General features: G+C 43.4%; 1 protein-coding gene across 2 annotated transcripts; it reads left to right on the top strand.

Annotated features, from left to right (window-relative positions):
* The first annotated feature begins 109 nt into the window (after window positions 1-109).
* On the top strand, window positions 110-24,361 carry SLC4A1AP (solute carrier family 4 member 1 adaptor protein). Of its 2 annotated transcripts, none has more exons than XM_029911069.1 (12): window positions 110-788; window positions 10,583-10,775; window positions 11,562-11,684; window positions 13,060-13,120; window positions 14,031-14,170; window positions 14,452-14,612; window positions 15,804-15,873; window positions 20,454-20,643; window positions 21,078-21,189; window positions 21,610-21,808; window positions 22,771-22,860; window positions 24,129-24,361. In XM_029911069.1, exons 1-12 carry the CDS (start codon window positions 228-230, stop codon window positions 24,215-24,217), a joined length of 1,989 nt encoding a protein of 662 aa, XP_029766929.1. In that variant the 5' UTR covers window positions 110-227; the 3' UTR covers window positions 24,218-24,361. The 2 variants fall into 2 exon arrangements, with proteins under 2 accessions (XP_029766929.1, XP_029766928.1); XM_029911068.1 differs by having other exon boundaries at window positions 21,610-21,832; window positions 24,129-24,359.
* The last annotated feature ends 270 nt before the right edge of the window (window positions 24,362-24,631 follow it).

Raw genomic sequence — 24,631 nt, 5'->3', positions numbered from 1 at the left:
CCGGATGTAAACGATGTTCCGTTGGCGGAAATGGTCCCCGTGAGTCCCGCGCTGCCTGGAGGGTGGGGGTGTTCGCCGCGCTCTTCCTCTCCCTCGCTGTTTGGTTCCGGGGCTCGGAGCCCTTGCGGCGCTGAGACGTGGGCGGAACCCGAGCTGCCGTGGAGCAGGTTTCGGGGGGGGTTGGTTTCGGGGGACCCGCTAGGCTGGTAGCGGCCGAGCCCAGAGGGATGGAGCCGGTGGCCGAGGGACCCGAGTTCGGGGCCTTCAAGAGACCGGCGCTGCCGCCGGCGGTCCCGCTCCGCGGCAAGGAGGTGGGCGCCGCTCCCCGGGACCCCGAGGGGGAAGCAGCGGGTGGGAAGCCGCCGGCGGAGAGCCCGCCCCAGCCCCGGGCCCCGAGCTCGGCCCCTGGCCCCCTCCCCGCCGCGGCCCCGCAGCCCCGCTACCAGGAGCCGCCGTGGGGCAGCGCTCCCCCAGCCGAGGCCGGCTACGGCCTGGAGACCCTGAAGGGCGGCGTCATCGTGGGCACCCTGCGCTTGGAGGGCAGGAGCTGGTTCCTGGTGGGGCGGCTGCCGGGCTGCGCCCTGGCGCTGGAGCACCCGTCCGTGTCGCGGCACCACGCCGTGCTGCAGTACCGCGGCCAGGCCCAGCCCGGCTTCTACGTCTACGACCTGGACAGCACCCACGGCACCTTCCTCAACAAGGCCCGGCTCCCGCCCCGCACCTACTGCCGGGTGCGCGTGGGGCACGCGCTGCGTTTCGGGGGCAGCTCCCGCCTCTTCCTGCTGCAGGTGGGTGCGGAGCGGGGGCGCTGAGAGCCGTTGACCCAAACTGTCAACCCTGTATATGGTGGAAACCACTTCAAGCCAGCGGGTGCGGTGCACCCCTAGTTCCGGCCCCTATGGTCCGGGAGGCGGGGTTCTGGGGGGCGCCCTGCCTGCAGGTGGGGGCAACCTGTCTCCCAACGGAGAAATGTGACTGTAAACCCCCAGAACTGTCCAGGGGCAGCACCTGAAAATGCCTCTGAAAGTGGGGCTGCACTTTCAGTGATGTGCAGAGTACAGACTTTGTGTGCCCAGTTATCACAGGTATAAACAGCAGTGCAGGCACTGCTTAAGGGAGTAGAGCAAAGTGCCCTATGAACCTGAACCTAGGTAAGTTGCCTGCAGGGCTCTACCCACCCAAACCATGCCTCTCAGGTCTTTGCTGCTATTATTGCTGTGTAGCATCCTACTGCCACCCTTGTAGCTACACACCATCTGACAAACATGGATGCAGCAGGGTCCGAGCACCTAGTCAGGAAGACTCGATTTAATCATGGATTTCTACAGAAAAGTGCATTCTTGTTGGTTGTCATAATCTTAATACATATTCTTCACAATTCAGAGATAGATGTAGGTTTCATTTTTAGAAGGTACACACTATACATTTTTAAAGTGAGTTATTTTGAAAACTTTTCAGATTAGTTTTACACCTATATCAGAAAATGAATGATTGGTTATTTAATTTACCAAAGGTAATTGAAGCAGATATTTATGAAGTCGATGGGAGGTGAACTATCTCCAATTCAACAGGTTAATCATTAATATTTTGAGGATTTTCTTGCCATGCTGTATTAGGAGGAGAACATCATCAGACAGACATTTAAATTGTTTTATTTAACTAAAACAACAATGTTATGTATTCTGGATTTTTTCTTCAACAGCAAACATATAATATTTTAACAAAACAAGCATATGAATTTTTGAATTTAGTTTAACATTCAAGTTTTTTAAAATCAGGTTTGTTTTTGTTAAAATTGTTTTTAACTAAAATAGTTAAATGAAATATTTAAAAAAACAAAGCAAAAATTAAATCGACTACATCAGCCAGGTCAACATGAGAAACTTAAAATATTGGCTTCTGCAGCTAACTCAGTCGTCTTCATTTTCCTGTTTGTTCATTATCTGGAAAAGAAAAACAAGCTTTCCTGCTTTTTTGGGTGCCAAACGATTTCTCAGTTTGGAATGAATTAGTCCAAAGGAAGAAAATATTCTTTCTACACTGGCAGAAGAAGCTACTGCTGTTAAAAGTGAGATTATCAATTCAACAGTCTCTGAATCCAAGTGCTTAAGTGACTTCCACCAGTTCACTGGTGTGACTGTTTTTTAAAACATCATCAGCAAACATATATTTCTTGAGTTGTTCTCCCTTAGCTCTGAAGTTTATTATAGTTGGCATTATGGAGGGATGTTTGCTGGATGTCCATGTCATAGCCAACTCCTCTTCTTCAGCAGTTAAGGTTTGACCCTAATACCGAGTATTGAGAATATTTGCAAGAAAATGAGCTGGAAATAGTGCTTGTTCCATTTGGGTTTTTTTTTTTTGCTTGTAAATTAACTCTGTCATTGCATATTTCTCTTTTAAGATCTCACTCAGTTCCTTCCAAATTTCAACAGCGTACGCAATAAAACAGCTATTTCCCTGCATTTTGTTCAAGGCTACAGAAATAGGCTTCAGGGTATTTAGCATGTGTTCAAGATTTCTCTTAAGCTGGTGTTGAGCACTCACGTTTATCTCCAGACTTCTTCTTGTCCAGATCTATTCTGCCCTAACAATCTTCTATTCGTTGAACTTTTTGAAACTTTGCATTTTTAGAGAGAGGTAAGGGATTGATTCTGTGTACACAAATTTGTGAGGGACAATAGGGTTGAGGTCTGTTATTTTTCATCTCTCTCTCTCTCTTTATATATATATAAAACATTTTTGCTGTTAACAAGCATGTTATCTCTGGAGACACAAATCCACAGGTATTTTCTAGACTGAGTACTGAGTCCCATTGAATAGATAGAAAGATTAACCTAAATAAATCTATATAGAAGCCCCTGGAACCCCATAAAATTGGATCCCTAATCCATGAACTATTGGAACTCATTTACAAAACTTTTCTTAAACATTACATGAATATATTGTTTCATACTATAGAGTTTGAATTTATAATCCCTGTTCCATGATGAGATATCTTTGAGCTATAATGTATTTTAATTAAAAACTATCTTTAGATAGGTTTTTTTCCTCAAAAAGCATTTTATCAAAAAAATCTGTTTTTTTTTAAATCATTGATTTTTATCCACCCTGGGATGCAGCCTGCCTTTCACTGTAGTGGGTAGTTATTCATATGGTTCCTGTGCTCTACATGCTTCCGTAAGTGTACACAGAGGCTGACTCTGTCTTTGCAGTCACAGCTGTGTCAAACCCATGTGTTCAAAAATCATAAGTTAAGCCCTTGAAATTCATGACTTGGCAAAAATATTTGGGAGTCTCTTGGTCTTCTGGCTTCTCAGCCTTTGTGGGTGCACTTGGGTCACATTTTCAGGCATTGCTTTGCAATCGTGATGGCAAGAAACTCACTTTTAAAAAGAGCTGAGAGTCTCACACAGTCACGTGATTCCAGGAGCTGGAGCATTAAAAATGCACTAGACATTGTAAGAACATAAGAACAGCCATACTGGGTCAAACCAAAGGTCCATCTAGCTAAGTGTCCTGTCTTCCGACAGTGGGCAATGCCAGGTGCTTCAGAGGGAATGAACAGAACAGGTAATCATCAAGTGATCCATCCCCTGTCGCCCATTCCCAGCTTCTGACAACAGAGGCTAGGGACACCATCCTTGCCCATCCTGGCTAATAGCCATTGATGGAACCTATCCTCCATGAACTTAACTAGTTCTTATTATTGGAATCTTGTTATAGTCTTGGCCTTCACAACATCCTCTGGCAAAGAGTTCCACAGGTTGACTGCGTTATGTGAAGAAATACTTCCTTTTGTTTGTTTTAAATCTGCTGCCTATTATTTCATTTGGTGACCCCTAGTTCTTGTGTTATGAGAAGGAGTAACTAACACTTCTTTAATTACTTTCTCCACACAAGTCATGATTTTATAGGCCTCTATCATATTCCCCCTTAGTCATCTCTTTTCCAAGCTGAAAAATCCCAGTCTTATTAATCGCACCTCATGTGGTAACTGGTCTGTACCCCTGTTCATTTTTGTTGCCCTTTTCTGAACCTTTTCCAATTCTAATATATCTTTTTTGAGATGGGGTGACCACATATGCATGCAGTATTCAAGATGTGGGTGTACCATGGATTTATATACAGCAATATGATATTTTCTGCTTATTATCTGTCCCTTTTTTAATGATTCCCAACATTCTGTTTGGTTTTTTGACTGCCGCTGCACATTGAATGGATGTTTTCAGAGAACTATCCACAATGACTCCAAGATCTCTTTCTTGACTGGTAACAGCTAATGTAGACCCCATCATTTTATATGTATAGTTGGGATTATGTTTTCCAATGTACATTACTTTGCATTTATCAACATTCAGTTTCATCTGCCATTTTGTTGCCCAGCCACCCAGTTTTGTGAGATCCTTTTGTAGCTCTTCACAGTCTGCTTGGGACTTAACTATCTTGAGTAGTTTTGTATCATCTGCAAATTTTGCCACCTCACTGTTTACCCTTGTAAAAGCTATGATAAAGTTGCAAGAGTTAGCAACCCTGAAATTGACCAGCTTTCAAACTGACAGCATCCTTTTAAGGACACTATTTCATGTAGCTTAACTTACTTATTCAGCAACTTAAGAAACTCAGGGTATGTCTACACTACGAAATTAGATCGAATTAATAGAAGCCGGTTTTATAGAAATCGGTTGTATACAGCCGATTGTGTGTGTCCCCACATAAAATGCTCTAAGTGCTCTAGTCGGCGGACCGCGTCCACAGTACCGAGGCTAGCGTCGACTTCCGGAGCATTGCACTATGGGTAGCTATCCCACAGTTCCCGCAGTCTCCGCCGCCCATTGGAATTCTGGGTTGAGATCCCAATGCCCGAATGATGCAAAACAGTGTCGCGGGGGGTTCTGGGTACATGTCGTCAGGCCCCTCCCCCTCCGTCAGAGCAACGGCAGACAATAGATTCGCGCCTTTTTACCTGGGTTACCTGTGCAGACAACATACCACGGCAAGCATGGAGCCCGCTCAGCTCAGCTCACCATCACCATATGTCATCTGGGTGCCGGCAGACGTCGGACTGCATTGCTACACAGCAGCAGCAGCTAACTGCCTTTTGGCGGTAGACGGTGCAGCATGACTGGTAGCCTTCATTGGCGATCTGGGTGCCGGCAGCCGTGGGGCTGCATTGCACCAGCCCCTTGCCTTTTGGCAGTAGATGGTTTATTACGACTGGTAACCGTCCTCGTCGTACAGCAGTGGCTGTCGATCATGGGCACCTGGGCAGACATGCTCAGTCCTATGGAACTGTCTTGATGATGATGGTTATCAGTCGTAGTATGCCATTTTCTGCCAAGCGCCCTGTTGGCTCATCGCACGTTAGCAGAGTCTTCCCTGAGCAGCAGATCGTGCAATAGGCCTGAAGGCTAACTGCCAAGCGCCCAGTATTTGCTGCCAAGCACCCAGAAAATGCCGAGGGCTATCAGTCATGCTGCACCGTCATCTTAAGATGTAAAAAATAGATTTGTTCTGTATTCATTTCCTTCCCCCCTCCCTCCGTCAAATCAATGGCCTGCTAAACCCAGGCTTTTGAGTTCAATCTTTGGGGGGGGCCATTCTGTGTTACAGTTGTTTGTGTTTCTCCCTGATGCACAGCCACCTTTCTTGATTTTAATTCCCTGTACCTGTACGCCATGTCGTCACTCGCCCCTCCCTCCCTCCCTCCCTCCTTCCCCTGGTCCGTCAGATACTAGTTTCGCGCCTTTTTTCAGACCAGACGCCATAGCTAGCACTGGGATCATGGAGCCCGCTCAGATCACCGCGGCAATTATGAGCACTATGAACACCACGCGCATTGTCCTGGAGTATATGCAGAGCCAGGACATGCCAAAGCAAAACCGGGACCAGCCGAGGAGGCGATTGCAGCGCGGCCACGAGAGTGATGAGGAAATGGACATGGACATAGACCTCTCACAAGGCACAGGCCCCAGCAATGTGGAAATCATGGTGTTCCTGGGGCAGGTTGATGCCGTGGAACGCCGATTCTGGGCCCGGGAAACAAGCACAGACTGGTGGGACCGCATCGTGCTGCAGGTGTGGGACGATTCCCAGTGGCTGCGAAACTTTCGCATGCGTAAGGGCACTTTCATGGAACTTTGTGACTTGCTTTCCCCTGCTCTGAAGCGCCAGAATACCAGGATGAGAGCAGCCCTCACAGTTGAGAAGCGAGTGGCGATAGCCCTGTGGAAGCTTGCAACGCCAGACAGCTATCGGTCAGTCGGAAATCAATTTGGAGTGGGCAAATCTACTGTGGGGGTTGCTGTGATCCAAGTTGCCAGGGCAATGAGAGACCTGGTGATATCAAGGGTAGTGACTCTGGGAAACGTGCAGGCCATAGTGGATGGCTTTGCTGCAATGGAATTCCCAAACTGTGGTGGGGCGATAGACGGAACCCATATCCCTATCTTGGCACCGGAGCACCAAGCCACCGAGTACATAAACCGCAAGGGGTACTTTTCAATGCTGCTGCAAGCCCTGGTGGATCACAAGGGACGTTTCACCGACATCAACGTGGGCTGGCCGGGAAGGGTACATGATGCTCGCGTCTTCAGGCACTCTGGTCTGTTTCGAAAGCTGGAGGAAGGGACTTTCTTCCCGGACCAGAAAATAACCGTTGGGGATGTTGAAATGCCTATCGTGATCCTTGGGGACCCAGCCTACCCCTTAATGCCATGGCTCATGAAGCCGTACACAGGCAGCCTGGACAGGAGTCAGGACCTGTTCAACTACAGGCTGAGCAAGTGCCGAATGGTGGTAGAATGTGCATTTGGACGTTTAAAAGCGCGCTGGTGCAGCTTACTGACTCGCTCAGACCTTAGCGAAAAGAATATCCCCATTGTTATTGCTGCTTGCTGTGCGCTCCACAATATCTGTGAGAGTAAGGGGGAGACATTTATGGCGGGGTGGGAGGTTGAGGCAAATCGCCAGGCTGCTGATTACGCACAGCCAGACACCAGGGCGGTTAGAGGAGCACAGCATGGCGCGGTGCGCATCAGAGAAGCTTTGAAAACGAGTTTTGTGAGTGGTCAGGCTACGGTGTGAAACTTCTGTTTGTTTCTCCTTGATGAAATCTCCGCCCCCCCCCACCCACCCGGTTAACTCTACTTCCCTGTAAACCAACCACCCCACCCTCCCCTACCCTCCCCCCTTCGAGCACCGCTTGCAGAGGCAATAAAGTCATTGTTACTTCACATTCATGCATTCTTTATTAATTCATCACACAACTAGGGGGATAATTGCCAAGGTAGCCCGGGATGGGTGGGGGAGGAGGGAAGGAAAAGGACACACTGCAGTTTAAAACTTTAACACTTATTGCTCGGGAAATCATCTGGGGTGGAGTGACTGGGTGGCCGGAGGCCCCCCCCACCGTGTTCTTGGGCGTCTGGGTGAGGAGGCAATGGGACTTGGGGAGGAGGGCTGTTGGTTACAAAGGGGCTGTAGCGGCGGTCTCTGCTCCTGCTGCCTTTCCTGCAGCTCAACCATACGCTGGAGCATATCAGTTTGATGCTCCAGCAGCCGGAGCATCAACTCTTGCCTTCTGTGTGCAAGCTGACGCCACCTATCATCTTCAGCCCGCGATTCAGCACGCCACCTCTCCTCTCGCTCATATTGGGCTTTTCTATAATCAGTCATTGACTGCCTCCACGCATTCTGCTGTGCTCTGTCAGCGTGGGAGGCAGTCTGTAGTTCTGTAAACATTTCATCACGCGTCCTTCGCTTTCGCTTTCAAATCTTCACTAGCCTCTGTGAAGGAGAAAGATTTGCAGCTGGTGGAGGAGAAGGGAGAGGTGGTTAAAAAAGACACATTTTAGAGAACAATGGGTACACTCTTTCACGTTAAATTTTGCTGTTCACATTACACAGCACATGTGCTTTCGTTACAAGGTCGCATTTTTCCTCTTATATTGAGGGCCTGCCGGTTTGGTGTGAGAGATAACTCACGCAGTGCCAGGGCACAGATTTCAGCTTGCAGGCAGCCATGGTAAGACACAGTCTTTTGGCTTTTTGAACCTTCTTAACATGTGGGGATGGTTTCAAACAGTACTGCTCTCATTAACCATACCAAGCACCCGTTGGGTTGGCCATTTAAAATGGGTTTGCAATGTAAAAGGAGGGGCTGCGGTTTCAGGGTTAACATGCAGCACAAACCCAACAAATTCCCCTCCTCCACACACCCAATTCTCTGGGATGATCACTTCACCCCTCCCCCCCACCGCGTGGGTAACAGCGGGGAATATTTCTGTTCAGCAGAGCAGGAAGGGGCATCTCTGAATGTCCCCTTAATAAAATTGCCCCATTTCAACCAGGTGACCGTGAATGATATCACTCTCCTGAGGATAACAAAGAGCGATAAGGAATGGATGTTGTCTGCATGCCAGCAAACACCGGGACCATACGCTGCCATGCTTTGTTATGCAATGATTCCAGACTACGTGCTACTGGCCTGGCGTGGTAAAGTGTCCTACCATGGCGGACGGGATAAGGCAGCCCTCCCCAGAAACCTTTTGCAAAGGCTTTGGGAGTACATGAAGGAGAGCTTTCTGGAGATGTCCCTGGAGGATTTCCGCTCCATCCCCATACATGTTAACAGACTTTTCCAGTAGCTGTACTGGCCGCGATTGCCAGGGCAAATTAATCATTAATCATTAAACACGCTTGCTTTTAAACCATGTGTAATATTTACAAAGGTACACTCACCAGAGGTCCCCTGTGTGCCCCCAAGGTCTTGGGTGAGTTCGGGGGTTACTGGTTCCAGGTCCAGGGTGATAAACATATCCTGGCTGTTGGGGAAACCGGTTTCTCCGCTTCCTTGCTGCTGTGAGCTATTTACATTATCTTCATCCTCATCTTCCTCGTACCCTGAACCCGCTTCCCTGTGTGTTTCTCCAGTGAGGGACTCATAGCACACGGTTGGGGTAGTGGTGGCTGCACCCCCTAGAATGGCATGCAGCTCCGCGTAGAAGCAGCATGTTTCCGGCTCAGCCCCGGACCTTCCGTTTGCTTCTCTGGCTTTGTGGTAGGCTTGCCTTAGCTCCTTAATTTTCACGCGGCACTGCTATGCGTCCCTGTTATGGCCTCTGTCCTTCATGGCCTTGGAGACCTTTTCTAATATTTTGCCATTTCGTTTACTGCTTCGGAGTTCAGCCAGCACTGATTCATCTCCCCATATGGCGAGCAGATCCCGTACCTCCCGTTCTGTCCATGCTGGAGCTCTTTTGCGATCCTGGGACTCCATCACGGTTACCTGTGCTGATGAGCTCTGCATGGTCACCTGTGCTCTCCACGCTCAGCAAACAGGAAATGAAATTCAAACGTTCGCAGGGCTTTTCCTGTCTACCTGGCCAGTGCATCTGAGTTGAGAGTGCTGTCCAGAGCGGTCACAATGAAGCACTGTGGGATAGCTCCCAGAGGCCAATAACGTCGAATTCCGTCCACACTAACCCAATTCCGACCCCCTAAGGCCGATTTTATCGCTAATCCCCTCGTCGGAGGTGGAGTAAAGAAACCGGTTTAAAGGGCCCTTTAAGTCGTAAGAAAGGGCTTCATCGTGTGAACGTGTCCAGGCTTAATTCGATTTAACGCGGCTAAAGTCGACCTAAACTCGTAGTGTAGACCAGGCCTAAGTTCATGAGTTGTGGGAAATGGGCAGGAATTTGATTTACCACCCGTAAAAATGCTCTATAATTGGCTTGGTTGATTATTAACTGGAAAAAAAATCACTCTTTGAAGCATGATGTACCTCTCACTGCTGGGAAACAGCATCAAACTAGATGGAACATTTTTGTTGTTGTTTTAGTATTTGTTTTTTCCAAAGTGACAAGTTAGCTATATGGTCCTGTAGTGTAAATTACATGAGGAATGCCTTTCTTGTCTTCATTGTATGTTTAGTTCTTGCAACATAATTTGCAGTGGAAGAATTGGATGCATATCATTTTTGCAGAAAAGCTTGCATGTGCTGCTTTGGCAAATGCAGAGTTTATGAAAGTAATCTAAATTAAAGAATCAAATTTAAGAGTTCAAATCTGTTTTTGTTGGGGTGGGAGGTTGTGCTCTTTGTTTTAAAGGAAAAAAGAGCAAACACAATCAGTTTCATTTTGAATTCTAGTTTAGCAATATCATATTTCTAGGAGTTAAAATACTAATGCCTAACAGCCCAGGAAAATTTTTATTAAAAGTTGTGATAACAGGCTCTTTCGAGGCCCTCAAAGCACTTAATGAGCATTAGTTACTCATACATCGCCACACCCTTGTGAATTAAAGGATATATAGGGGTCACCTGTCCTACCATTAAAATACAACCACATCTGGGATTGAACGCTGCATCTGTATGTTGCTCTTCTGTAGACAGGAAGTGCAAATTACTGTGTCCAGTAGCAGGGGATTTAGGGATGTGGAATACAATAGGTAAAGTGAACTTTTTATTAAAAAAACTATAAAGAGAGATTGACGGTATCATATAATAATTTGCTTTTCTGTTACAAAATGGTATCTTTTCGAGATGCACTTTTAAAGGTATTATCTGTGTCTTGTGCTGCAGGGACCTGAGGAGGATCAGGAGTCTGAGTCGGAACTAACTGTGACTCAGCTGAAGGCTCTGCGCAAGCAGCAACAGGAAAAGTTAGAGAAGACAATGTTAGGCGAGGACTCAGATGAAGATGAAGAAGAAGAAAAGGAAGAGAAAAGAAATGAGAGCAGTCAGAGTAACGATATGAGTTGCTCGTGGGGAATGGGTAAGAGATATTGTACCTCTGAATGAAGTTGGTAAAATAAGAGCTTAAAGTCTTTTGAGCGAAAACTAGATAGATGAAAACTAAGCATTCAATTCCAGCTGCGGTGGTGTATTATGAGTGAGAGGTTTTTTTGAAGACAATAATCATTTTCTTTTTATAAAAAGGTTGCTGGTGTAAGTAAGTTTGTGTGTGGAAAAGACAAAGGGAGATCTATGCCCCAAAAAGACCCCCAAATCACACAACTTTAAGGGTCTGACTTCAAACCAAAGAGGCAAGAAACTAAGAATTGAAGTTTACACTCTGTCCTTAACTTTTGCTATGTTGTGCGTATTATTTCAACAAATAGTTGTAATGTGTACAATTGCTTGAGACCCCTACACAGTGGAGTTAGTCCTAACTGAATTTCTTTGCATCTGTGTGTTTGGCCATAGGGTTGGGTTTTCTAATTTTTGTGGTTTAATTCTCAAGAAAACCGAACCCCTCAAGTCAGCATATCAGAGCTGACAAAGTGGGCCATAGTTTTAAATAGCTAAAGTTCCAATACTTTAAAGTATGTCTTTAAAATGATAAACTACTATTATATACTTACCTGTCTTTTGTTAGTAAGGTTGAATCTGTGAGGGTAACTTATCAAAAGAATATAAAAGTTAAGCAAAACTTGTTATACAGGGATTTTTCTAAATTGTGGCTCATATCTTTCACACTGATGAATGCTGAATTTTCCTTGCATCTCTTCCCAACCTCCTTTCCTATTTCATCTGCACTTCTGTGTATGCTTTCCTCCAGGGGAAGATGCCGAGGAAGATGAGGTTGAAGAAAATCCTATTGCCATCGAGTTTCAGGAGGAGCAAGAAGCCTTTTATTTGAAGGACCCTAGGAAGGCGCTGCAGGGTTTCTTTGACAGGGAAGGTATGTGTATTGTGTCTATCCTTTATCAGCTGAGGATTTCCCCATAGTGGTGCATGCGGTGATGCCATACTTGTCACACTCTGCCTTGTATTTGGAATGTAGGAAGTGAACTTTTCTGTTCTCTTTTAGTGTATTGTATCCATATGAGGAGAGATTAATAAGACTGGAACTTTTCAGCTTGGAAAAGAGACAACGTAGGGGGCATATGATAGAGGTCTATTAAAATCATGACTGGGGTGGAGAAAGTAAATAAGGGAGTGTTATTTACTCCTTCTCATAACACAAGAACTAGGAGTCACCAAATGAAATTAATAGGCAGCAGATTTAAAACAAACAAAAGGAAGTATTTCTTCACACAACGCACAGTCAACCTGTGGAACTCTTTGCCAGAGGATGTTGTGAAGGCCAAGACTATAACAAGGTTCTAATAAGAACTAGATAAGTTCATGGAGGATAGGTCCATGAATGGCTATTAGCCAGGATGGGCAAGGATGGTGTCCCTAGCCTCTGTTTGCCAGAAGCTGGTAATGGGTGACAGGGGATGGATCACTTGATGATTACCTGTTCTGTTCATTTCCTCTGAAGCACTTGGCATTGCCCACTGTTGGAAGACAGGCTACTGGGCTAGATGGACCTTTGTTCTGACCCAGTATGGCTTTTCTTACGTTATTATTGAAACTCTTGTCTCTGGATCCAGGGCCTTAGTTCAGCGTTCAAACTTTGTTTCTGGCTCCCAGGTTAGGAATTGTGTAAGCACCTTGTATCATTCTTGAGTGACACCCCTTCTACAACCAACTCTCAAAAGTAAAGTTTAAGGGATCCAGAGGCATCATAGTTCAGACCCATCTGGTTAGGGGATGGTGGTTGTGATATGAGGTTTTATGGGAAAGTATTATAGAGCAACAGTGACAAGTTGACATAAATTTAAAATCATTGCTGGTAAAGTTTGTAGATGACTCAAATATTGGTGGAGTGTTAAATAATGACAGCTTGGCTCTAAAGAGAGATCTGGATCTCATTGTAAGCTTGGCTTACTTTAACAGCGTATGTTTTAATACAAGTAAATGCAAGGTCACAAACGATGAACCAAGAATACAGGTTGCTCTTAGGATGGGGTCGAGGGGAAGGAGGGGACTGTGTTTGGGAAAGTCATGACTCAGAAAAGAACTTAAGGTCACAGTGGATAACCAACTGCCCAGGATGATGTGGTGGCTAAGAGCAAATCCAATCTGTTGATGTATAAGCAGGGGAGTATCAGTCAGAAAAGAGGTTATTTTCCTTTTAACCCTCGCTGTCGTCCCCTACCACAAGTAGTGGTTGCTGGTTATTACAACGTGGGCAGCTGCATCAACTTTTTTCTCTATTTCCTGTGCAGGAGAAGAACTAGAGTATGAATATGATGACCATGGACACAATACCTGGCTCTGCAGGGTTAAGTAGGTATATTGTGCATTGACTTTCTGAAATTAGAGGCTTTCCTTTCAGTTTCACAAGCAGAAGCGGAGAAAGTCATTTGCTTGATTGGTACATCTGCAGCTGAGACCAAAATGAGATTAGGCTTAAGCACTGAAATTGAAATAGAAGGATGATGGATGGATCACTTCCCAGTTTAGTGTCTGTACTCTTTTCCCCCAGTCTTTCTTGCTTTGCTATTTTCCATCCTCCAGGAACATCAAATTGTGACAATGCTTTCAATTGTCCCTGCTGTGAGAAACACAACAATTTGAAATATTATCTGAGGAAGAATTTAGCTAGCAGTATCTCACAAACCAATGGAGATAGAAATTCATGCTTTATACTATTTGAAATCTGATTCCTGCCTTTCAGTTGGTATAAAACAGTGGTTTCTAGCTTCAAGGGTTCTTCAGAGAGGCCACTAATATCATGTTGGTGTTGGGGAGGGGAAAGCAAGATAGTAATTGGAATGACGTGACATTTAAGGTCTGATATCTTATGACCAAATAGAACAGCTTGGAATGGCTTATACCATTTTGAGAATCTCTACTCCAGTATGGCATAATGTTAATTTCTAGCATTGGTAATTCGCAAGATACAGGTGCTTAAAAGTACTTTGGAGCCTAAATTAGTTCCTTTTGGCTTGTCAGTGCTGTTTTGCCGTTACCTGGGATTGGATGTAGGAAGTCCTGTTCCTCAGGCTAGTTAAAGATTTGCCTGAATGTTTTGTGGAAACTAACTGGTTTGACTAATGTTGTAAAAAAAAAAATGTAATATGAAAATATTTACCGGAAAAGAGAATAGGGTGGGATGGAAAGAGTGATGTCCAACGTAAAGAACATAAGAGCCTAGTAGTGCCTCAGAGCTGTTGTGTAACTCGGAATTGAACAGGTTGCCTGTGGATGATGCATCAGGGAAGCAGCTGGTGGCAGAGGCTATCCATTCAGGAAAGAAAAAGGAAGCAATGATACAGTGCGCGTTGGAAGCTTGCCGAATACTGGATGCTAGAGGTGTGCTGCGGCAAGAGGCAGGTTAGTAACTGGTCACGTTCTTTTGTAGCTATTTAGAAGATGTTCTCTGAGGGAGGGCTTCTAGTTGCTGAGAAAGCTTGAGCCTGCTGCATAAGCCTAGAGTTAATTTAAACAGTCTTGCATTCTCCAGTGTGTGTGTTACATATTTGGTCAACTGTGTGATACTAACTAGACTAGGTAGGCTTAAATCAATGATGTAAATGACTAGCTTCAAACCGTTCTCTTTTTCAAGAGCTTTAACTCTTTTTTGCTTCCTCGCCTTTCCCTCTCACCCTTCTCAGTGTCCAGGAAAAGGAAAGCAAAGAACTGGGAAGAGGAGGACTTTTATGACAGTGATGATGACACCTTCCTTGACCGAACTGGGGTTGTTGAAAAGAAACGACTGAACAGAATGAAAAAAGCTGGGAAAATAGAAGAGAAGCCGGAGACTTTTGATTCACTGGTAAGAACCACCTCGGGTTAACAGCCAGACAGGGCATTGTTGGCTTCAGGCTATAATCAGTCTTGCATACACAGTTGCTGGAAAGAAAGATCAAAGGGATTTTAAATGTCTCTGTATTAGACAGTGCTCTGATACCATCTCAGGCCTGTAATTACCAATTGATCAGCCTAGAGTGGAGTCAGTAGGGCTCAGTGTCCATAGAACAAGAGACTTGGAGGGTTGAAGATTGGTGTTGGTGTATGCATGGAACCTTTTGACTCCAGCACAGGGTGGAAGCGTCAGAAAGCTGCTGCTACCAGCACTTCAGTAGCATGTGTGCACTTAGTTGGTGGTCCCAGTCTAACTGAGTGAACACAGAAACTGCCACCACTTTTGGTATAACTTAACTTCTACTAGCAGCCTCAGCAAAAAGGAGCAGGATTGATTGTGCATGGAGAACAAGCCTTCTCATCCTAGAACTGTTCCTGCTTAAGGTTGAGGCATGTAGGGAAGGCAGTACTGCGGAAGTTTGCTCTGCTGTGCCTGCTCTGTGGATAGAGGACTTCAGTCCCCAGGCCAATCAGTCATCCAGCATGAGCCCTAAATTCACACATGCAAACTAGGGGAGGCAAGAGGAATTTGCAACTTCATTGATCAGAGCTGTGAAAATAATTTTCATCTAATGAGTTACCAGAATGTAGTGCACACTCTCTATTCTAGGGAAATGTACTATATTGTGCTTGCCTGTGCAGTTTTTTTATGTTTGACAAGACAGGGCAGAGAGGTGGGTGAATTGAGTATCAGAACAAAGACACAGAAACAGCTTCAGGCCATCACAAAATAATTTCCAAGTGTCAAAAGTGCACGTGGTACCTCCCAAAACATGATCTGATCCCTGTTTCAAAGACCATACAAACTGGATTGAACGTGATTTGACAAGTTAGGGTCATACTCAGACAAGGAGGGTGAGAAGGAAAGACAAGGGTGACAATAATATAACATGGTTACCCAGGCATGTGCACATCTTGATGCTTCAGGAGGAAAATGAGATGAGAAATTGTTTAGGAGCAGAGTCAGTCCTTTGAGCCAGTAACCTCCAAAGATCAGCAGTGTAAAGACAGGATAATGTGGTAGAATATTGGTTTTAAAAATAACTTATTTTAAAAACATCTTTAAAATGAAAATGTTTTTTAATTATGTGGCTCTTTGTAGGTTGCAAAGTTAAATGCAGCTGAAAAAGAACTTTCTGAGATAACGGAGAAGCTGAAGGTTTCAGGGAAAGGTAAGGCACCAAGTATCCCTGATTGAAGAGCTTTAGAGAGCGCTGTGCCGGAGAGGGCAGAGTTCGTATACATGTCTTAACATATAGCTGCTAAATGAAAATGGAGGAGTGGAGCCTAGAAGCAGGCAGACCTGCAGGTCATTTTGCTGGCTATTGTTTCACACCAGTCCCAAAGAGAGTACCTAATCCAGTACACAGGATCCGACAGTATACAATATTGGTGTAGTTTCCCTGCATTTGTTATTAATGAGTATCTTAACAGTACATAACATCTAAGGTAAGGGGTGGAGGGTGTACTAGCTAGGTGAGTTTAACAAGGTAAACTAGTGCTCATCGATGTTAACCACGTTTGTGAGACCAACCCTGTCTGAAGATAATTCTTCCACAACCTCCAAATCCTTTTGCAGGAAACAAAAGACCAAAGGCTTCTGCAATTGTAGATGATCTCTATTCAGGTCATCTTTGTCACTGCAGATGTAAAAGTTTAAAGGAAAGAAAAACTGAAAAGTACACAGTGAAAATACTTGAAGTTTAGGACCCTGTGTCTGTTTGGTGAATTTGCAACTTGCTGCCACGTGAGGTCAGAGTTTGGGTTCCAGACTTGCTCTTCTGGAGTGGGTGGGGAGCCTCTTCTGGGTTGGGTGTGTATTGTATAGGGGAAAGCTACTGTCAGGTGAGATGGTCATATTCCATAACTTGAGTCAGATCTAACCTTCCTCAAAGAGAGGAGCACTATCAGGTAAAGCTTTTGAGACTCTGTGGGGAATAGGTTAGGGGATCCTAGAGAGCTTTCACCAATCCCCTCATCCCGTGCAAACATATTTAGAAACAAAAGGTTCTGTCTTCAGGGTTCCTTGTGGAATGACCCCTGAATATAGGTGTATGTAAATACGTTAAATTTGTCTGCCAATAATGTGCTCTTGAATTTCAGAGAGGTAGTTAAAAGGATGCTGTCACTCAAAAATCCTACTTCCATCTGCAAATTTTATACCTCCTTTTGTTATAGTAACTGCTATGGTTACTAGAATGAAAGATCAGAGGGGAAAGCATATTTTTGTCTTTTTTTCAGATTTACTTTATGCATTTGACAGCACTTGTTGAGTAGTCAGTCACATTGCTTTCTAATGGTCAGTTGCATCGCTCTCATGAGATGTTGTAGCTGGGAGGGAGAAGATTATACTCTTCCACAGGCTCTGCAAGCAGGTATTTATTGTTAGCAACAACTTAAAGTGAAGAGGCAGCAGGCAGGTGCATTCCCAAGGACATTTGGTGGCATTGCTCTTGGGCCCATTCAAAGACCCTGATAATGCAGCAAGGAAATGCAAACTCTCCTCCCCTCTTTTTTATCAAAAAGGAATTTAAAAATAAATATCTTTAGTGAACAGCCTTTAAATTGTAAGCTGAATTTCAAAAAATTCAAATTGACTGTCTCTTTAAACAAAACAAATATTGGGCACGTAAAAAGTCCACCAGAAAAAGTTGAGACAAAATGTACTTGTAGGCTGTGTTGTGTGGCCAGGTGATATCTGGGGGAAATGTACTTAGGTGTGTGTTTATACATTTTCTACCAGAAATAGTTTGCATAAACAAAGAATGGGGCGTCCCTGTGTGAGTAAGATTTCTCTGAAAATTGTAGCGTCTTCCAGGTGGTAATATATTTCAACTTATGGTAGCTGTACTTCTATGTCTGCGTGATATGGTCAGCTATTTCCTTTCGGTAAACCAACCCAATACCAGTGCTAGTTTGGATCAACAATTTTGTTTCTGGTCATTTGTCCAGGACCATTGCTTGGAAAATCTGTCTGAACCTGAAAGCATTTAGTACTGTTAATTCTGGCATGTCATGACTCACTGAGGTGGATATGAATCCTTTATAGCCCTGGAAAACTGGGAATGCCAGCATTTATTGCTAGACCTGTCAGACTGCCAGGTATCGGACCTTACTTTGAAACAGTAGTGGGGCTACTTTGGTACTTCAGTTTAACAATGCCTTCCCCACATTGGGCCAGGATAGACTATAACTAATCTTATATCACTTGCCAGTCTATTTTAATCCTTATATTGGCTGCTTGTTTTTTTTCTTTGTAATTTAAATTGGTAGCTCACATTAACCATAGGTGCTGGCCTACAGCTTCTTAGAGCATGTACACTAATGATAGGTGATTTTTTTTTTATCATTGTATTGGTAGTCTGTCAATACTATTACAGCACGTAAGGTTGTGAAACCTTATCAAGCTTTGGCTTTCTCTAAGTGATTACATGCCTGGCCTCTAAGAGCAGCACTCCAGAAGGATGGACGAGTGAGTGACAGGCTGAATTACTGCATTTCTTACCCAGCACTTGTAGAGATTAAGTGGTTGTCAGAGAGACATCAATAAAGATTTACAGATTGCTTCCTAAACTCATTTTGAACTAACTACTGATGAGGAAGCTTGATAACTCTCTCATACTTCGGTGCAGCTGAATGAAAATCAAATACACAGAGATTTTCAGTTTTATTTTTTGTTAGCAATAATGTTCTTCATGGACAAGCTAATAGTGAAGTAAATGACCTTAGAGCTTTTGTCCCTATAACATAAAATACAATATCCATGATTAATCCTGCTCCTAGTGATGACTAATTTTAGTCTCCCCAGCAATTTTCTGTGCTATTGCAGATATCACATCCTAAGAAAAAGACTGTGAACTGCATTCAGTAGCCTGAGCTTGGAAAATCTAGTCCCTCAAGCAGCAGTGGGGTAGAGATTCTCTTTGTGATGCTGAGGTAATAGATCCTACTGTGGATCTGCTCACCAGAGGAGAGACTGGTTTGTCCAAAGCTGTATTTACCTGGGACATGGCTGCCCTCTGTAATTGCCACCCAATGCTGAAACTGCCAAATCCACTTACACATTACTGAGTCTCTATGTTGAAATGGTGGCAGCACTTTAGGCAGAGACAACTAATCCATTCTACTTTGGGGCAGGGTTATATGTATCCATTTTCTGGGCTGGTCCATTGTGCCCAACTTCAGGCCCAATCCTGTGAGGTGCTGAGCACCTAATTCCCATGGACTTCTTCAAGGTTTTTCCCAGGTCAGGATCTTTTTGAGTCTAGAGCATACCTATTTGCTGGCTAACTTTAAAGTTCAGATACTTAATCTGATGGTATGCTAAACATCTCTGTAAGAATGGATAATCCATCATATACTGCAGAATGTGTGTAAGTCTAGTAGTAAAAGTGCTTTCTCTGTGTGTGTATCTATATACACACCTTTAATTCAAGATTATTTTGTAGGCATAGTGATCATAAGGAAGAATATTGACATACGGTATCTCTATCTTTTAAAAGGTTCAAACAGTCAGTTTGTGGGTAGCTTTTTCCTGATTCACACTCAGTGTAAAGTTATTAATTATATATGAGAGAAATAGACTTAATGAGAGCTCCTTTGGCTGGACTACTTACAATACAATTTTATTAATACTGATATATCATCTTCCTAAGGGACATTAGGGCACATAGCATACCAAGTAATAATAATTCCTTGCATCCTATTAACTAAGTGATCTTTGAGTAATTACTGTTACATGCTGCTACAGCTTTTGTGTGTGTGTTTAAACGTGAAACTGTATTTTGTTCTATATCAGAAATATCCAGTTTATAAACGGAGGCCTTTTATAAATGTTTGCATAACTAGAAAAAATGCTTAATAGTTCCTTACAATCACTTTCAAAAATATACTCATCACAAAAAAATTAAACAAAGCCAAAAAAAGAAATCATCTTTAATTACATTCAACCAATTCTGATTTATAATTAAGGCTGAGTTAATTAGGGCTGGAATTTAAAATACTTAGGGCTGGCTTATAATTAGGGTTGGGATTTAAAAATTTGCAAATTACATAATTGTGTACAGACACACGTACATATCTACATGCACACTTAATCATACAGTTACAAAGATTTAAATTTGCGTGAATTTTAGCATAGCGTATAATAGTTTAAAAAAAAAAGGCAGAAGTTCTTACTGGACAACAAAGGGCTCAGAAATTCTGACAACACAGAATTAGTTCTCTTCATTGTCTGCCTCTGACATAACTCAGAGGATGCAAATTCTATAGCATTGTCAAAATCCAAGGAAAAAACCCCATATCTTTATTTTCCCAAATATAAATCAGCCTTCCCAATTAGAAAACATTGGCAAAGTAACAACAGTATGTAAGGTTGTCTGAACAGGAGTCACAGATGAAGTAATTTTTAGGTAAGATAGGAAATACTTACAGACTTCAAGGGGGTGATTACTTGAGTTAACATTCACAAATTCAGAAATGGGTTTACACAGACTAAAATGTATTAAATCAAATTAATCCTTTAGGGAACTCCATTGAATTCTTCCCCAGGGACGAATTTGGCCCATTATTTAGCTGAATAGTGAGGGTTTTGCACAGAGGGTGGTGTATTAGCTAGTTATCTGTCTTAGGTACTTATATGGCCCCATCACACACTTCGCAATCTTTTAAGGTTAAATTTGGTGGGTATGAGACTCATCATTTTCCTTTTTTCCCCCTTCTACCATGTGCATTTTGCAATCATCTTGCCCAGCCCAACCCCAGCCGGCTTCTCAGGATTCCTTGGATGAATTCATGACTGAAATAAAATCAGGCTGCTCCTTAGACAGCGTAATGAGGAAGAAGCTTCATTTGCGGACCTTTGAATTGAGGAAAGAACAGCAGAGACTGAAAGGGTTAATAAAGATTGTTAAACCTGCGGAACTGCCAGAGCTGAAGCCCCAGTGAGTCAACATCAATAATCACTGTATATTGTCCATATGAAATTGTCCTGGTGAGTGGAATGCTACCAAAATGTAGAAAGAGCAAAATATACAGTGGGTACCATCTCTTATGCTATGTCTGAGATGTCACTTTGGCGTGTCAGTGTGCCATTGACCCATTGCCATGTTAGAGGAATGCTACAGAGAGATGCAGCAACAATGGAGTTAAAGCATAAGATCAACACCTGCTTTGTGTATTTGTGCGCGTGCACAGTGGTGTTTCTTAATAACCTTTCATGTAGAAGGATCACACAGCAAAGGTTTGAGTTCTTGTTCCATAACATCACCTTTGTTCCGCAAATGTTTCTGTTCTTAAATAGAAGAGATTGATGCCTAGGTATTTACTGTAGGCTTTGTATGTGCTAATCGCTTTTCTTTGTATCTAATTTTGTTAGGACTGGGAGTCATGGTCTGGAACTAGAGAGCAAGCCTAAAAAGCTAACATTGCCTCTCTTTGGTGCAATGAAGGGAGGAAGAAAATTCAAACTGAAAACTGGAAACCTAGGGGTAAGTATGATAAAGAGAACAGTTTTAAGGTATTCCTTGCTTTTGTTTCCTTAGGTCATTGGCTTCCCCTTCACTTTCTTTTCTATTCTTCTTGGCTTTTTAGTTAAATTCAAATGCATTATTGGTTTAATTCCCAATATGACTATCAAAAAACTATGACCTGCTCTCCTGGGGACAATGACTGTATCTCTTTTCACTCTTAATTTTCACCTGCACCTTTCCTTAGGACAAAATAGCTCGTCCTCCGTTTGGTGGTACTTTCCTAGTTCTTCCTTTGAGTGGAACATGCATGCTGCTTTGTCCTGTCTTGTCTGTCTGTGGCCATTCTGTATCAACCTGTCTGTATATCTTAGGGTTTTTTATAGCACTCATCACCAGATTACCTAAGCACTGCTACATCAGTTTGCTTTTACACCACAGAAGTTGCCTGTCAGGCGTCCAGATATCCCTGAAAGCTTGTTAAAAATGAAAGATGATGGGCCTGAAGTGGAGGAGGAAGAAGAGGATGAAGATGAGGAGCAGAAAATCAAAGCAGCAAACATCGGGACACAAAAAACAGAGACGAAAATGGCAGGAGAAGAAGTAGAACAAGAGACGAGTCTTCCTGCCAGTTCTCCTAGTAAGAATCTGGAACCTACCCATGGTAAACAGTGACCGCTTTTTTCCCTTTTCCCTGCATTAGGTTATGTGAGTATAAACTACTGGATTTTTCAGAGTTGCACAAAACTATGGAGACTTGCTTCACAGATGTTCATGTGACACTTTGCAGATTTCCTTTTCACAGCTTTGTGCCTATGAGTTCAGCATTCTGGGCACAAACAGATCCAAGACACAACTGAGTTTCACCTGGTTTTGTATTAAAGCTCTGCACAACAGCAAATTTCCCATCGTTTTGGGATTAAAAAAGAGACAAGAAAAGAAATCTTTCTGTATTGTGACAGGCCATATTGTTAACCAGGGTGTGCAGCACTTGAGTGTCTTACAGTAACAAACTCTAAGGTGCCACAAGTACTCCTGTTCTTTTTGCGGATACAGACTAACACGGCTGCTACTCTGAAACCTGTCAGTAACAAACTAGTACATGGCATTGTTGTAAGGGAACATAATTAAAAAGAAAACAGATTTCAGAGTAAGAATACCTTTGAAGGTTTATAAACTGAGGAGGTAAAATATTTTAAAAGCCATAATGGCAAGTTCTTGACTGTCTCTATGGAGCTTATATCCAAATTCAAAGCCTTTTGCATTCACCAACTCTGTGCATGTGACAACTCAGCCATGACATTGCAGTAAGTTATTTTGTTCCCTCGTATCTGCAACTCTGTCTCCTTGCCTTAATGTATAGTATCATGTGCAATATGGCCAAGTTGTTAGTTTAAACTGGCTCTATGGGTTAATTAAACTCCTTCCCAATGTTGCATTGAAATAGTCTTTCTACATTTTAATCTCTTTATTTGAATGTCAGTGCTGAAATGAATGCAGCTAAGTTTTCTCTAGTGTCTTGTGTTTCAGTGATACTAGTGCTCTACTTCTTAGGATGCCTGATAAGTGTATTCTGTAGACCTTTTTGGCTGTTTTTCACAGGGATTGGTTTTCAGTCTCAGCCCATCAGCAAGCAGTTAAAGACACCAGAGAATGAATATCAGGTGGACCTATCACAAGAGAAGTCTCAAGGTGAGCAATGCAATGTGGGGCTCAGCAATTGTGCAGGAGACTATGGACTTAAAAATGTATCCAAAGGAGCTATTGTCTATGCAGATTAGCAAAAGGAAACCGCATTGTCTAGTTTCTGAAGCAGGGAACTAGGAATCCAGGGGGGTGTAAGGGCTATTCTCAACTCTGCCACAGCCTAAATATGTGACTTCTGGGCAAGTCACTTCACCTCTGTTTCAATTCTCCTCGCCCCTCCAAATCTGTAAGGCGCTTTGAGTTCCTTGGATGAAAGACACTGTGTAAATACAAAATTATTTTTATGCAATAGAGTGACAGCAGGATCTTGTGCGGAAGAACCAAGTGTAAAAAATGATGCCCCCTTTTTCTCCTCCTTGTCTTAAGAATTGGTCAGAGGGGAAGTGCATGTGAAGACTTGTACCCATACAAATCTCAAGTAACATATGGCTGGCAGTAGCATGCACTCTGAGCTACTCAAATGTCGCCATGCGTTTTACAAAAATCCATCTGATCCTCAAGATCAAGGCCTGACTTGGCAAGCAAAACGTTTGGAAGAGATCTGTATGAATTCTTTTGCTCTGCTCTCCCACCTGACAGTCTATGGCAGCCTAAGATTCCTCAGGGAGACTGTCCTCTTATTGTCTCATGGGGTGAATTTCGATGTTGCATGAGATTGAGATCTTGAGTCACTTAGGTTAAATGGTAGGAAAGTCGAGGCTATTCATCTCACATGCTCCCTCACTGTTCTCTTTCACTAACTGATATTCCTGTACCCAGTGAAGTGGCATTTTTGTATGTTGGTTCCATGTATTTCCTAAAGTAGCTTTCGGTCTTCGTGGCCCAATGTATAGACCCTTGATGGCCAAAGTCCAAGATTTCCATGCTCCAGCTTCAGTATTATATCCTCTTGTAATCTGCAGGGAGACGATTGCTTGACTACTAGAATTTATTATTATTGTAACTGTAGATGGAAAAGACCTATTAGATCCTAACCCCTTACAAGTGTGGATATATGGAGTGCCAGCTACAGGACTGAATACATTAAACTACAGTTGTCACTTAAATGTATTTAATCTCAATAAATTAATAACCATAGGATCCTATTCAACAGATAAAAGAACTGAATTTTGGTACAACAAGGTTAATGAATCAATTCCTTTGACAGGTCTATTTTTAAGTGGGCCTTTTGTAAACTTATTTCTGATAGAGCTGCTGGTTCGTGACGTAGGAGCAATACGGTGTGCTATAAAACAGATCTTGTTTCTTCCCAGCATCGGAGAGAACATGCAGGACATTTGAAGAGAGCCCCAAGAAAAAGACGAAAGTCAATGGCCCAAGCAGGGTAAGTAATGATACCTGAAGCTCTCTCACGCAGAGGAAGACAGTCCCTGCCCCAAGAAGTCAACAATCTAATTTAAAAGATTCCCTCTGAGTGAAATGGGCTGGTGACTTGGTTGGAGTACTGCTTTGTGACAGTGATGTCTCTTCCATGGTGTGTGAAACTAGTCTTCTAATGCAGTGGTCTCCAAAGTGGGGTGCGCAAGAGCATCCTTTGGGGTGCGCAGCAGGAGGAGCACCGCCAGAGCAGCGCCGCTTTGGCAGTTCGGGTGGCCTTTTTTTTTTTTTTTTTTTGCTTGGGGCGGCATGGCAGGGGGTGCATGCTCCAAAATTTTTTACTGATAGGGGTGCGCGATCAAAAAAGTTTGGAGACCACTGTTCGAATGCACTACTGCTGCAGTATTCATAGAGAGCTATTGCAAGTCACCAAGGAGTG

Source organism: Terrapene carolina, unplaced genomic scaffold (genome assembly GCF_002925995.2).
Source record: "Terrapene carolina triunguis isolate 2854851 unplaced genomic scaffold, T_m_triunguis-2.0 Scaffold85, whole genome shotgun sequence".
In the NCBI taxonomy this organism is placed as follows: domain Eukaryota; kingdom Metazoa; phylum Chordata; order Testudines; family Emydidae; genus Terrapene; species Terrapene triunguis.
This window is presented reverse-complemented; position numbering and strand designations above follow the sequence as displayed.

Coding starts and splice junctions, on each gene's coding strand:
- SLC4A1AP (XM_029911068.1), top strand. CDS start 228: ATGGAGCCGGTGGCCGAGGGACCCGAGTTCGGGGCCTTCAAGAGACCG. Junction 789..10,582: donor CCCGCCTCTTCCTGCTGCAG/GTGGGTGCGGAG, acceptor CTTGTGCTGCAG/GGACCTGAGGAGGATCAGGA. Junction 20,644..21,077: donor CTGCCAGAGCTGAAGCCCCA/GTGAGTCAACAT, acceptor TAATTTTGTTAG/GACTGGGAGTCATGGTCTGG.